This window comes from Phalacrocorax carbo, chromosome 22 (assembly GCF_963921805.1).
Source record: "Phalacrocorax carbo chromosome 22, bPhaCar2.1, whole genome shotgun sequence".
Lineage (NCBI taxonomy): Eukaryota > Metazoa > Chordata > Aves > Suliformes > Phalacrocoracidae > Phalacrocorax > Phalacrocorax carbo.
In genome coordinates, this window is record NC_087534.1 from 7,712,607 (window position 1) to 7,725,821 (window position 13,215).

General features: G+C 49.9%; 1 protein-coding gene across 14 annotated transcripts in view; it reads left to right on the forward strand.

Annotated features, from left to right (window-relative positions):
- Window positions 1-13,215, forward strand: part of SCMH1 (Scm polycomb group protein homolog 1) — a 75,218-nt gene that overhangs the window by 43,351 nt on the left and 18,652 nt on the right. For 12 of the 14 annotated variants that reach the window (XR_010376052.1, XM_064471620.1, XM_064471618.1 and 9 more), the window contains 2 exons: window positions 11,658-11,890; window positions 12,450-12,576. The exons of 1 other annotated variant lie outside the window; for it this stretch is intronic. Coding sequence is in view for 12 of the 13 variants with exons in the window: in XM_064471620.1 (XP_064327690.1) it covers window positions 11,658-11,890; window positions 12,450-12,576 (360 nt within the window). In the remaining variant the exon portion in view is untranslated. The remainder of the gene's footprint in view (window positions 1-11,657; window positions 11,891-12,449; window positions 12,577-13,215) is intronic. One more of the 14 variants, XM_064471628.1, reaches the window with a different exon arrangement.

Here is a 13,215-nt window from a genome sequence, read left to right on the forward strand (position 1 = left end):
ATGTTGCTGCGTGATGTCTTGGGGCTGGCAAGAGCCTCTGAGAAGAGGAGCTGACCTGGGAAAGGCAAAGTTTCCACCGTCCCCCAGCCTTTCCTTAATACCAGCGTCTTGGCCTTCCTCCCAGCTTGACTTTTCCTCATGTGTTTTATTCTAAAGTATTTCATAACGCAGAGAGCCTGGGTTGTACTGAGGATGTTTCCTTCCCTTTTCCATCCCGCTTCCTGGCCCAAAAGAGGGTTGCAAAATCTCAGGGTGTTACTGAGTCTTTGCAGGACATTCCTACAGGCGCATCGCAGTTGAAACCTTCCTCTCTTTGGGTGAACAATGCTGGGGTCGCCGCTCCGCTTCTGCAACATCTCTGACCAGAAGCAATGCTTCTGCTGAGGGGACGTGGTGCGAAGCTGTGCATGGAGCTTGTGTAGGCTGAAGGTCTGAGTGCTTTCAGGATGGAATCGGACAGGCTCAAGGAGGAGCAGTGGTCCAGGGCACTTACTTCTGTGGGTCTATGAGTGCCTGGCTCAGGAAGTCCCGAGCTGCTGGCTGGGAGAGGGGCTGGCATCTCTGCCTCACCGTCCTCTGCTGCCAGGTTTGGAAGCAGAGTTAAGTAAGTTTAAAGTATGCCCAGTGTAACATTTGTGTATCTGTAGGAGAGCCCCAGGGAGAGCACAGTCTCCCATCTAGATGAAGTGTTTTAAGGACTCAGTATTAAGAAGCTTCGCATTGTGGATTTAGGGCTCCACGCCTAGTTTCTGCCTGTCAGCAGCACACGTACGGTAGCTGTTGGTGGAAGGAGCTTGGTGCCTTGTGAGGGTGCTGCTTCTGATGGGGCCAAGTGCCAGAGGAACCAGAATGATCGGCCAGACTTTGCTCACACAGGTCTGTAAAGGCTGCGCGCGGTTAATGGGATGGCTGTGATCAGAGCAGCACATGCGCAGATGGGAGAAATGGGCCCGTTTTGGTGGGATTTTTCACAGCAACGTCGTGGCAGTGAGGCCATTACATTATCTTCTCATGACCTACTGGGTAGTTTCTTCATTTTTCTGTTTCCTCCCCATTTTTTGGAAGTAAATGCTGTTGAGGCCAGCTCTGCCCCTTACTTTGGTGAACAGATCTATGTTGCCACGGCATTCATTTTTATTGAATCTAGGAACTTCGTACTGAATATACAGCCCCACTTGTTACAAAGATCAGACCTTTTGCTGCTTGTCACAGTTGTCCTCTTGATCTTCGGTATTTTTATAACTTCTGAACAACTTTTAAAAAAAGAACAAAAGGTGGAATAAACCATACCCACCTAGCAGTCTCCTTGTTCTTTGCGCACTGATATGTTGAAGGTGTTCTGCTAATATTTAACCAGGAAGCCAAAGCTTCAGAGAAAATCAGAACAAGGAGAAACCCCAGGAACAGTCCTGAATAGCCTGAATACGGCCAGAGTACAGAAACGTTTTGATTCTCAACATGGGGCTTTGGAAACCCGCTGATAATTAACTCCCAGGGGCAGAAGACGTGATCAGTCAGTAGATTGGTTGTGGTGGCCTCTCACGCCATGTACTTTCACTGAATGTATGTCTTTGAGCTAGCTGGATATAAATAGCAGCGCAGCCATGCCGTTGCAAACTCCCTGTGGGCTGTAAATCTGTGAAGAAACTAGTGACCTCTGTCCTGCTGCAGGTGGAGTTCAGGTTGGCTTGGGTGTGCTTGCGCAAGCTGAAGTCTTCCCCAGTCTGCAGGTTGGTTGCTTCCTAAGAGCACGGCTCTGGGATTTTCTTGAGGACTGTGATGCGGACCAGGCATGTGTCAGTCATCCCTGGTGCTTTGGGCAGCCCTTCGTGGGTCTGGAAGACTTCCAGGCTAAGCCTGGAAGAGCTGCGGTACGATGGTTTTCCTGAGGTGTGGAAATGAGTTTATTTATGTTGTCGGTGCCTGTGTCAGGACCAAAGGTGCCAGTTCTGCCCCGGTGCCATCTACTGACCAGCTGCCGGGGTCACGGGTTGGATCTTGCAGTTGCTCCTGGAGTACTCGCCATGTGTCCATGGGTGCTGTCGTGCAGGAGATGGTCTCAGCCTGGCTTTGGGGTAACCAAATCAAGCTTGAGTATCAAAATTCAGATTTTTACTGGATTTTGTTCCGACTTTGCCAATACATATTGGCATTGCCATTTCTCTTGGAGCTCCCCGATCGCCCCCGTATGTCTTCTTTCACCCACCAGTGCATCCCCTCCGTCGGGAGCTTGACTTTGAACTCTGCTGATGTGCTTCTCATGCTGGAGCTGCTCAGCTCAGTTCTCATCTCCTTTTTGTAGTTCAGAATTTCTCTGTTTTAATTTCGTAGCTGCTTCACAGCTAATTAAAGCAGCACACTGTTACAACAGCTTTATTTTTACAGTGGACTGGAGAAGATGAGACTAATAGTGGGATCACAGTGAGCAAGAACCTGGGTTGTGTTGCAGCCAGTTTATTTGGAATAAGAGGTAGTGGGATGGGGACAGGAGGAAAGCTGCTGATCTGGGATGCGAAGAGGGTGATTATAGTCATTTGGTTGTCCTCTGGCATTTGCTTGTCCTCTGCATTTGAATTGTATGCCCCGGTAGGCTCCTTGCAGCTCCTCGTTGTCCAGCCTGGTAGCTGGGCCAGGAGGAGGAGCTGTGCTCCAGACAGGCTGGGGGAGCTGGTAGCCCCTCTGCTCTTGGCTGCACCTGCAAAGGAGCATCTAACTGGCCTTGCAGAACTGGACCCAGAGTTAAGTTGTCTGAGCGCTGGAGAAATAAGAAATGATGCTGGCACAAAGAGTGCAAGCCAAGGCCACCAGCTTTGTAAAAATGGGCTGCAAAGGTTGCTGGACACTGGCTCATACAAGCGAGTATTTCTCTAAGGGTGATGAGGATACCCTGCATAGAATAAATAACAGCGCTGTTGCAGTATGGGCTGTAATTCCGCTGAGGGCTTCCAGCACGCTAAATCCCTCGAACCAGCCCCGCTGTCCAAAACTGCCGTTTTTCTCTGCGGTGTAAATGTCGGTGCCAGGTCTGTTCCCAGCACGGGCTTTCTGCTGCTTTGCTTTGCCGTCTGGGAGCTGGAAGAGGGGATGGCAGGGAAAAGGGGCTGAAGAAGCAGGAATGTGCTGCTTCTCCAAGCTCCAGCCGTATAATTGTCAGTGTGAGACATTTACGGCTGGTTGTGCAGATGTTCCACGGCAAACGTGCTGAGAGATGAGGGGCTTATGAGCTGCTATTTGGGTTTAAGCTTGCTTGGCTGCTCCGGTGGTGGCAGGCATGATGCCGTTTTCCCTTATCCAAATGCTAGCCTTTGCAGTATTTTATAAAAAAGATGCATAACTCAATTTACCCATTCATTTTATAATGCTACCCAGTGGATACAAACCAGTTAATTTCTTCCCTCTGTGGGGGAGAAATTAAGACCTGGGTTTTGGGACTAAGTAAATCTGCGAGCTCAGCACTAAAGTCAAAATGATTTTTGCTGAGGATGACGGTTTGGGCATCCTTGCTCTTCACAGCGCTGTCACTCTCTTTGTCTCTGATCATGAGCCAGTCACTTATCTCTGTTTATTTTGCCATCAGCAGAATGGGGACTGTGCTGACCCCCGGGGCATTTTGATGAATAAGTCTATTGTGTGGTACATCCGTAACACTTGTTGTGCTGAGTCTCAAAGCACTTTCCCCCTGCATAGAGGCGTATCTGTACACGTATGTTTATGCTCTAAAAATTGTATGTTTTCGCTCTAAAAAGCATCAGTAACAGCTAAGTAATAAGAATTACTGCCTCTGAAATGACGCTGGAAACCAGTTAAGAACATTAAAAGATATTTCACGTTGTATGTGAAGCAGAAGAGCCAAAGCAGTGTGAAGGAACTCTTGAAAATGCTCAATATGAGCAAAGAGTTTTCTTAATAGGATCAGTGAAGGGCAGACTTGGGGCAGCTCTTGGCATGCAGCAGGGCAAAGCAGAGCTTAGCCCTGGCTGAAGACACCCCTGGAGAGGCTGGAACTCTTTGCAAACAGGAATCCAGGGATCAGCTGCAGATGTGGGGGCTTTTTGCTGGGTTTTTTAACCAGTGTAATCAGGATTTCTATTCAGTTGGTTTCTACCGTGACGTCCAACACCCTGACCTCCAATTTTTCCAAAGTGGAATCTTTTCCCTGGCTCTCTCTGGCCACCGCTGTGCTTTGAGCTGACTTTCTTGTGCAGTGAATGTTTCAGCCCAAGTTCTCCCTCCCGAAGGAGCACCAGGTGGCTCAGAGCCCATCATTTTGCATCTGAAGGTAGGAGTAGTTTTCTCCACACTTACTACTTTATGTTTATTGGCGTGACCGTCACCTGCTGTTTTCTTGCCCTGAAACTCAGTCTTCTCTCTGGAGCTGCTCACAGGCTGCCACCATCCTGTCTGCCCTGGGAAGTGTGAATCATTGGAGAGCTTCCTCGCCTCACTTATTGCCTCACCAGGTCATGTGTGGAGCAGTACAGATCCCACCGCGGGTCCCTGTGCGCTCCGTGTTAGACCTCCTTCCTCCATAAGAATGACTGTTTGCCCCTACCTCTTCTAACCCTTGATTTCCTCTTATCCCATAGCTCTTTAGCTTTTAAAAAAGCCTTTGGTGAGGATCTCAGAGACCTTGTGGAAAGGCGGGTCACATCCGACCACGTGGTGGCTGAGCAGCCCAGACCCTTCCAGGTTCACAAGGCCGGGTTTCTGTTATAGAAGGTGTATTGACACTGCTCAAGTAGGTCAGATTCCTCTTGGCGGCTGTGTTATTGGATAAAGCCTCAGTTTTGCTTCAGAAAATGTTTTATTTTAGCCAGATGCACTTTGTGCTTCAATAAAATTAGCTGCTTGGGTTTAGCAAATGACTGGGTGAATGGAACGGACGGGGATGCCCAGAAGGGCAGCCTTGGTGATGGAGACATCTCTTTGAGTCGTGAGTTCTGGGGTTTGAGTTGTATAAGCAGACCCTGCAGGTCCAGAATATGGTTTCTGGTCTCCAGCAGCGCTGACTGCAATCTTCAGTTGTTCTTTTTCACGTATCCATGTGTGGGTGTAATCAGAGGTAGGACACTTGGGACGTTTTGCAATACTGTTATGGGTCTGGCACTTCAGGCGAGTCACTAAACCTCTGGCTGTCAGTGTGTTGCCCAGCATCTCTGAGATGTGTTGCAGGGTGTGGTGAGCGCCTGGGAGGGTTTCTAACATCCCTGGCTGCGCTGCCACGGAACGTGCCGAGTGTAATTACCAATATGGTTTAGGGACACAAAAATGCTGCCTTGAGAGCTGTAAATGTAAGACTTGTGCAAAAAGCAAATTGCAGTTGCTGGTATCACTGTGACTCTTGAGACTTTTGAGACTTTTTTTTTAGTTGTTTTATTTTTGTAAATAAAACAACCATAAAAATGACACAGCTTGTGCCAGTGGGATGTACAGTAGCATCTGCAGTGCACAGAGCTCATCCAAGCGCATGCAAACAATTAAAATAAGAAAATTGCTGCTCCAGACGGTGCAGATTTCTAAGCCTTTAAGAAACGGGACGCTCATGATGATTGTTCAGAGCCTTTCTCATGTTCAGCAAATGGGTAAGACATTGCTTCAGTTTTAAGCTCTTCGTGAGCCTGTGGATGTCCTGCCCAAAACCAGACATTAAAATGCAGCCTGCTCGTCAGCATGAGGGGGACAGAGACAGTCCTAGGGACCGTAGTTTTGCATTTTTGTGCGTGCTGCCGCGTAACCACCGGGCAGTGATTAACCCGTCTGGGAGGGGATCGGTGAATAGAGCACCGTGTGGCTTCTGGCAAAGGCAACACAAGTTTCAGTGGTTAAAAGCTGAAACTAGATAAATCTTGTGTAAAATGAAAATGCATCTTTGGGAGTTAAGGTATCTGATCCTGAGAACATGTAGAACATGCTGAATCAGGCAGCGTTTGGATCCTCTTGCTCTATTATTGTATTAGATATATCCTCTGGTCTCTCAGCCTTAGCTCAAGCAGACATTTTAGACTGGAGAGCAGGAATTATTGCAGGAAATACTGAATTATCAGAATAATTGCATTCTGACTTTTAAATTTCAGGATTTGGAGGATTGTTCTTAATGCCTGTCCTTGCAAGGAGCCCACATCTTCCACGCGTGCTCTGACCTTTTCTCCTGTGCTGTGTCTGCCTAGCCTGCTGAGAGCTCAGGACGTACCAAGTCTTGAGCCTTCCAAGAGCCCATATTTACAGCCCAGTCACGCTTGTGCTGGCCAGGGATGACGGTCTGTGCTTTGGGAAGAATCACAGAGGTTTGAAGCTTTCACATCTTGTTTGAAGCTTTCACATCTTGCTCTCAGACTGGCACTAAGCTCTGGTTCCTGTCCAGGTCCAACATTCAGGGTGTCTGGGTTTGTACTGCTGCATCCAGGGAAGGATTCAGTCAGACCTCAGCAAGATCTCTGTTCTCTAGCAGATTTGCTTATCTTAAATGTGTCTGACTAATCACCTCTTTGAGTCGTGCTTCTGGCTGTGACAAGGGGCAGCAGGGGCACCAAAGAATCACTGGATGGGTGGCCAAAGAGCCACTGGATGGGCACTCTTCACAGGTGCTTCAAAATGGATATGAACAGTGTGTTCAGTCTTCCCAGAAACCACCCCCTGTGTTTCGGGACGCTGTAGTGGTCATTACTGATATCTCTGGAGAGAATGGGTGTGAGCTGTGGCTGCATCTGAGAGTACAGTAGCCCTTGGCATGTAAAGTGGAGATTTTGTCTTTTGTGGTCCAGGAGCTGTTAGTAAATGCAGACTGTTACATAGCTGCTGTATTGGGGAGAAAGGCAGGAAACCATTCTCCGTCTTCAACTCTTCTGTTCCATGCTTTCCTACACGATTTGGCTTTGTTATTCTTTTCCCAGGAACATAATTTTGTCTTCTTCAAGCTGTGGCAAGACTAAGATAAGCTGCTGAGTGACAAATGCTGCTTTCTAGTATTGGTTAACCTTCAACGTGTGGATGGCAGCTTTACAGAGTCTTCTGCAAATAATAGTTTGAGTCACAGTGCGGGGGGCAGCTGCAGGTGCTGCTGGTGCCATGCGTCAGCTGGCAAGGGATATTTCAGCATTAGGAAATAAGGCCTGAAGTCTTGAATTCTCTGTCATGTCTCTCTGTTTCTGCAGGAAGCTCTGGACTTTTGTTTAATCTAATCCTTCAGTGATTAATAGCCCAGTCAGTGGTGTTTGTCTTTTCTTTGGCTCCGAGTTCAGCAATGTTTGATCCTGCATCTTTAGGGTGATGTTTCTCACTGCAACCAAACTGATCTGATGCCAGCTGGCCCATTACTCCGTGTGCCCACCCTTGCGCTGACCCGGATGCCTCTATGACCCAAAACAGAGTGTTCAGCCAGCAGAAAACTTCTGTTGATTAGTTTTCTGTTCCATTGCTGAGCTCAGATGATTAACCATGAGTTCAGATCACAGAATAATTCTGGTCAGAAGGGATCTCTGGAGGTTGCATGGCCCAACTCCTTGCATAAAGCAAGGCCAGCTCTGGAGGGGTGTTAGGTTGCTCAGAGCTCGTGTGAGCACCAAAGCTGAGGGGCTTTTCTCAGCAGCAGCAAACTGTTGCTTTCTAAGTAAGAAGGCCCCATGTGATTTTCTGAAAATTCGGCTCCTCTTGGTGGCTCACTGTGGGGTGAAGAGAGTGGCACAAGGAGGAAGAAGGCGCGGATGACCCCGGAAGATGCTCACTGTTGGGCTGGCACCTTCACCAGCTGAATAAGATGCAGTAGATTGAAGGTTTTGGCAGCTGAAGGATATGCGGGCAGTGGTTTGCAGCTGTGAGCCAGGCCCGCTCGGTGGGCGCAGCTGGTACCGCTGCCGGAGCTCGGGCAGTGTTGGGCTGGGCCCTCCGCACCGCTCCTGCCCGCAGCACCCCGGCGCTTCTTGGCCGCGTCCTTGTAACCTCAGGGGCCGAAACCCTGAAGGGAAGTAACGGGCACCTGGCAAAAACTTCGGGCTCCTTTAGGAAGCATCCAGTCACTGGAAGAGGTCGTAAACGCCTCGGTGACGAGCCAGCAGCGCGGCCAGCCGTAGCTCTGGGTTTCTGTGGCTGCGCCACGGCCGTGCGGGTGCAGCTGGTGGGATGGTTCGGCTCTGAAGGGGCCGGCGTCTCCTCGTCACGCTGGCCGCGTGCAGCGCAGCACGTCTGGTAGGGGCGAGGTGAGTGAAGTAGCACGGGCAGGTGTTTTCTCAGATTCTGGTTAAATAAAAAGCCAGGCAAGTCTGGTGAACGGAGTTGGATTGTGGGATGGTAGGGCTTCGTTTCATTCACTTGCTCCAGGTCAGAAAAATGTCTGTGCGTTATATCAGTCTCATTGAGGCAGCCACAGGAAAAAACATTGGTGCATATTCAGCAATGTATTCAGCATTGTATTCAGCAATACCTAGGCACAAAGCAACAATCTAGGTCGTTTTCTGTGTACTTCTGCCCTGGGCTGGCTGCGCATTTAGATGTAATTTAGCCTGTTTCATTGAACAGGCTTCCGAGCAGGGAGCTGCGGCTGCAGCAGGGACGTGCTGCCGGGGGCGGCAGGCGCAGCAGAAACCCCTCTGGTGTGGCTGAATGAAATGAGGTTTCCTATCGTGTGGTCTGCCCACACCTAGTTATGCGCTTTTATTGCCCTAAAAACAAGGCAGTCATTCTTTAAGCCTGGCAAATTAATGTTACCTGCAATAGCTTTATGGCCGAACTGGACAATAGATCTTTCTAGTATTTATTGTACCAAAAGATGAAATCATTTTTTATTATAAAATTACACAGTGAAGGCTTGCACACCAGGACTCCACCTGACATCGGTCGCCTTTTCCTTGGCACTGGCATTTCTCTGTGTCATGGTTCCAGCCTGGGAGCCAAGGGTGCAGGTCAGCTGCTCTGCCTCCTGCATCCCAGCTTCCCAAACGCACCATTTCTGTGGGTTTTTCACTAGTAAAACTGAGATCGTGTGTTTGATTCACAGCCTGTCTGTAGAAGCCTCAATTTCTCTTCCAGGTTACCTCGCTGCAGCACAGCTCGGTTTCAACACTTAGCGTTGGAGCAGATTGCAAACGAAATGCCCTCGCGTTGTTTTACACATCCCTTTGATGTTTAAGAGTTTCTTTGAAGTATAGAGCATTTTAGCCGTGCTTATCCTTGTTCGATCAGCATGTGGGATTCTAGGAAATCCTTTAACACAAAAGCCTCTCCGCCGAGATCAGCCGTGCACGCGTATGGCTGGAGGCACAGCGGTTCAGTGACCAGTGCCTGTCCTGTCTGAGCCGTTCCTCTCTGCTAGCGCAGCTCGGTGCCACGTGTCACCTGTGGCAGGTAAGACTGTCCTGGAAAACCATCAACTGTGAGAAGCACTTGAGCTATCGCATTCCTTCTCTTGCCAGCAAAGTAGTCTTGCCATTAGTATTAACATCTCAAACAGGAGTAGTAAAGCCCTACTTCTACTGCAATTCTCTGTATCTGCCTGACACTAAAAAAGACATTACCTTGGGAAGTTAGACAGAGCCCTGATTCTCCCTGGCATCTGATAGAGGACGCTAATGCACAAATGCAAGGAAATAAAATTAAAACTGAAGGAAAAAAACTGAGGGCAGCAGAAGTCTAGCCCTGCCCACGTGACAAGCAGAGCGGGGCCGGTTCCTGGATGCACCATGCACCGTGTTACTTGCACTGGTGCACAGTGAGGTTAGGGTGGGTGTAAACCACCCGAAGACAACTGCAGGACATTCTGCACCTCACTTTTTGTGCAAGTTACTGACTGAAACACCCGGGAGCTCAGTGCGGGAGGGCAGGGACAGCAGAGTTCATCACCTCCCAGCAAATGAGTGGAAGCGAATGCAAGATCCGCCAGCACAGCAGCCGTTGCGGTCAGCAGGAGGAGTGGCACCCGGTGTCCCCGGCGCTTCTCTGCATCCTAAATGTGCCCTGGCTAGGCAGGCTCGCTGTGACACCAAGCTGGCAGCCCAAGGTCGGCTTCATCTGCCCTCCTGCCCCCTGCACAGCCATCCTTGGCGCTGCCAATGAGACACAAATGCCCGTGTGGCTGGACCCTGGGAGTCCCGACAGCAGCTTGGACCTGGAGGAGTGCCCGGCCAGCGCGTCCACCCGCGTGAAGTCGTCGAGTCCTGCCGTGAGATAACACCAGTCCTGGTTTTGAGCTGCTTGCATGAACCACCCACTCATGTTTCTTGGACTTGGCAGAGCACAGGGTACCCCAGGGTCGAAGCTGGTGAATGGAGTCAGAGCAGAAGAGCAAAGGAGGATCCTCCACCTCCAGTGGCCCATTCACGTAAGGCCAAAATAAGCTGCCACTGATGGGACCTTATCCAGGTCTCCCCACACCAGCCATGCCTTTTGCTTGGTCCGTGCTTTGCTTAGCAGTGAAGCGGGTAGCAGAGCTGTCAGCTCACTGCCCTGTGCCTGGAGTGTCTCCTGACTCAGGGCTTGCTGCCGTCACCTCGCAGCCCTCTGATCTTCTCCAGACCCTTAGGAAGATGGACCCGTCTCGGTTTGCCGCTTCTGAGCTGTCGGCAGGAAAGAGTGTCTTTGTGCCAAGGGAGTGATCCTTGCTCACGGTAACTTCTCATAAAAACCTCCTTACAAAAACCTTAAAAATCTCTCTATGCCCACAGTTGTGCCACTGTTAGGGCTGCATGCCATCCTGGTATCAGCGTTTTAGTGCACTTTGTTCCCTTTGCCAAGATTTTCTTCTTAACTATAAAGCTCCTCGCTTCAAGAGTGGTTGTTTTTTTTTTTCTAATTCAGAGCCCTCGTGTTGAATACACAGCGAGGTTTCCAGGTCTGAGAAACATGACATCCTAAAGGTCACTGTGCATTTTTCAAAACCTAGGAGGGTTTTGGTTTGTTCCTTGTTAGCATAAATTTATGTCTAAAGGAAACATCGGTCTGCTGAGCTGGGCCAGTTCATCCCTAGCCTTTGTCAGGACTTGGGAAAGATGAATGACAAATTCAGGGGATTTGTGGGCAAACGCACCAGAAACCTAGTTTTGCCATGGAAAGTGTGAGAAGATAAGAAGGAACTGAGCGTGTGCTGGCACTTCGCCTAGCTCTGGCAGTACGTGAGGGGAGCAGCTCGGCTGATCCAACTGCGATGAGCTCTTACTCAGGGCCGGGAGCACAGTCCCTGCAGGCATTGAGGATGGAGCTGGTGCCTTCCACTGCAGATCACTGTTAATTTAGGGACAGCGCAAATTTGACCTTTGCCTTGAGAGAGGGGATTTCCAGCCCAGCGCTGGCTCTGTGGCTGTCAGGCAGGTCTTGACTGATCCTTCCCCTAGGAATGCTTTCGGTGCATTCTGCATGATCGCTGGCAGGTCACCACTCGCAGAAGGAAGAGGTGTAGGTGCCAGTTATTTTCAGGAAGGAAGGTATGGCTAAAAGCGTGATCCTTCTGGAGTTCAGCCCATCCAGCCTAAGCCACAGTGTCCCACAGCTCGAGTGCTGAACCAAGGATCAGTGCATTTGGTTTTTATTCTGGCATGGAGAGCAGTAGCCTCCATTCAGGGGGCTGTGAATACTCCAGGTTTTCCCATGTGACACTGTTTAAAGATGGAGGCTGCTCTTGTTTTGATTCTCGCCTGATTTAATTATATTTGCTTTTTCTCTTTTTATTTCAGTTGTGATTCCAAAGAGCCCTTTACCTGCCTCCGAAGTAAACTCGGAGAAACCTAGCATGCACAGTAGCACAAAGACTGTTTTGGGGCATCAACAAGGGCAAAGGCGTCGCAAAACAGGGAAGAAGCGTGGTCGAACGACCAAAGCGCTAATCCATCACCCCATGCCTACACCCTCCAAGTCAGTGGAGCCTTTGAAATTCCCCAGAAAGAGAGGCCCCAAGCCTGGCAGTAAGGTAAAAGCTGATGCTGATGCAGGCGGGTGAAAAGCAGGTGCTGCAGGTTCTGCCATGGGATGGTGCATGCGTGTGTTTGTGCACGTTTGTCTCAGCCTCTGGCTGTGTGACTGCAGCAAGTAGGAGACCAAAGGGGTATGTGGGCTGGGAGTATCCCTCAGAGTCCAGCCCCTGAGCTGTAGAGAATGTCTGTGTCCTAAAGATCATTTCCATCAAGAAACCGTGTCTTTGGAGCTGCATTAGCTGTGAAGTAGCATGGCAGATGCTACGATCATGACAGGATGGCCAAATGGTGGCATAAGCTCTTCCATCCATCATGTGTAGCTAGTCTAAGTCAAGCAGAGGTGGCAGATCTCAGACTTGTTATTTTTGCAGGATTGTGGTTTATAAAATACACCCGTATCGATTACTAGGTTCTTGAGACTCCCCGTCATCACCATCAGAAGTGTGTCATGTTCCACAGTGCCTTGTCTGTTGGATGCAAAGGAGAGAGTGTAGTGATCGTGGGTGGTAAAGGAGAGCAGGGATAAAAGGAGAAATATCTCCTCTTTTTCTGCAGAGGAAACCTAGGACATTGCTGAACCCAGCACCCACCTCTCCAACAACCAGTACCCCCGAACCAGACACAAGCACTGTGCCTCAGGACGCTGCTACAATCCCCAGCTCTGCCATGCAGGCTCCCACAGGTAAGGGTCTCAAACCGCATTCTTGGCAAGATCGCACAGTTAGGAGCTGCATCAGTCAGAAAGCGACACACCGAGATGCTCCCATTCCTTCCTAAACCCATACACCAGCAAACGTTAAAATTCTAGAAAGGCTGGCCTGATAGAGGGTGTCAGGAGGAAAAGAGAGGCCCAGGCGTTCGGATCAGCCCTTCGTTTCTCTCTCTGTCCGCTTCGGAAATAATGAAGTCGTGGGAAGATTGCAGGTCCATCTGTGAGTGCAGGGACCCCTCCCCCTGAGTTACCACATGCATGCTAGTGACTCCGCAGCTCTCGAAGGGCACTTCTCGTGGCCCGCCATGCCCAGAGGCGGTGCGGTGTGTGGCACCTCTCGTGAGCCAGAGCGCGAGCTCTCCCAAACCGTGCCAGGCACAGCTGCTGATGTTACAGCAAGATGCAGAACAACCGCTGAACGACAGTGGCAATGATCTGTTCAGCTTCAGCCGGGATACTGAGGCAAACAGGGACGAGAGGGAGCAGGGGAGGAGCAGGAGCAGCAGTGCAGAGTATGTGCTCTGCTATAGCTGTGAGATGTAGCTGAAGATGAATCTGGGCAGGAAAGTCTAATGCAAAGCTGCTTGTTATGTGTTCGGTCAAGCACTG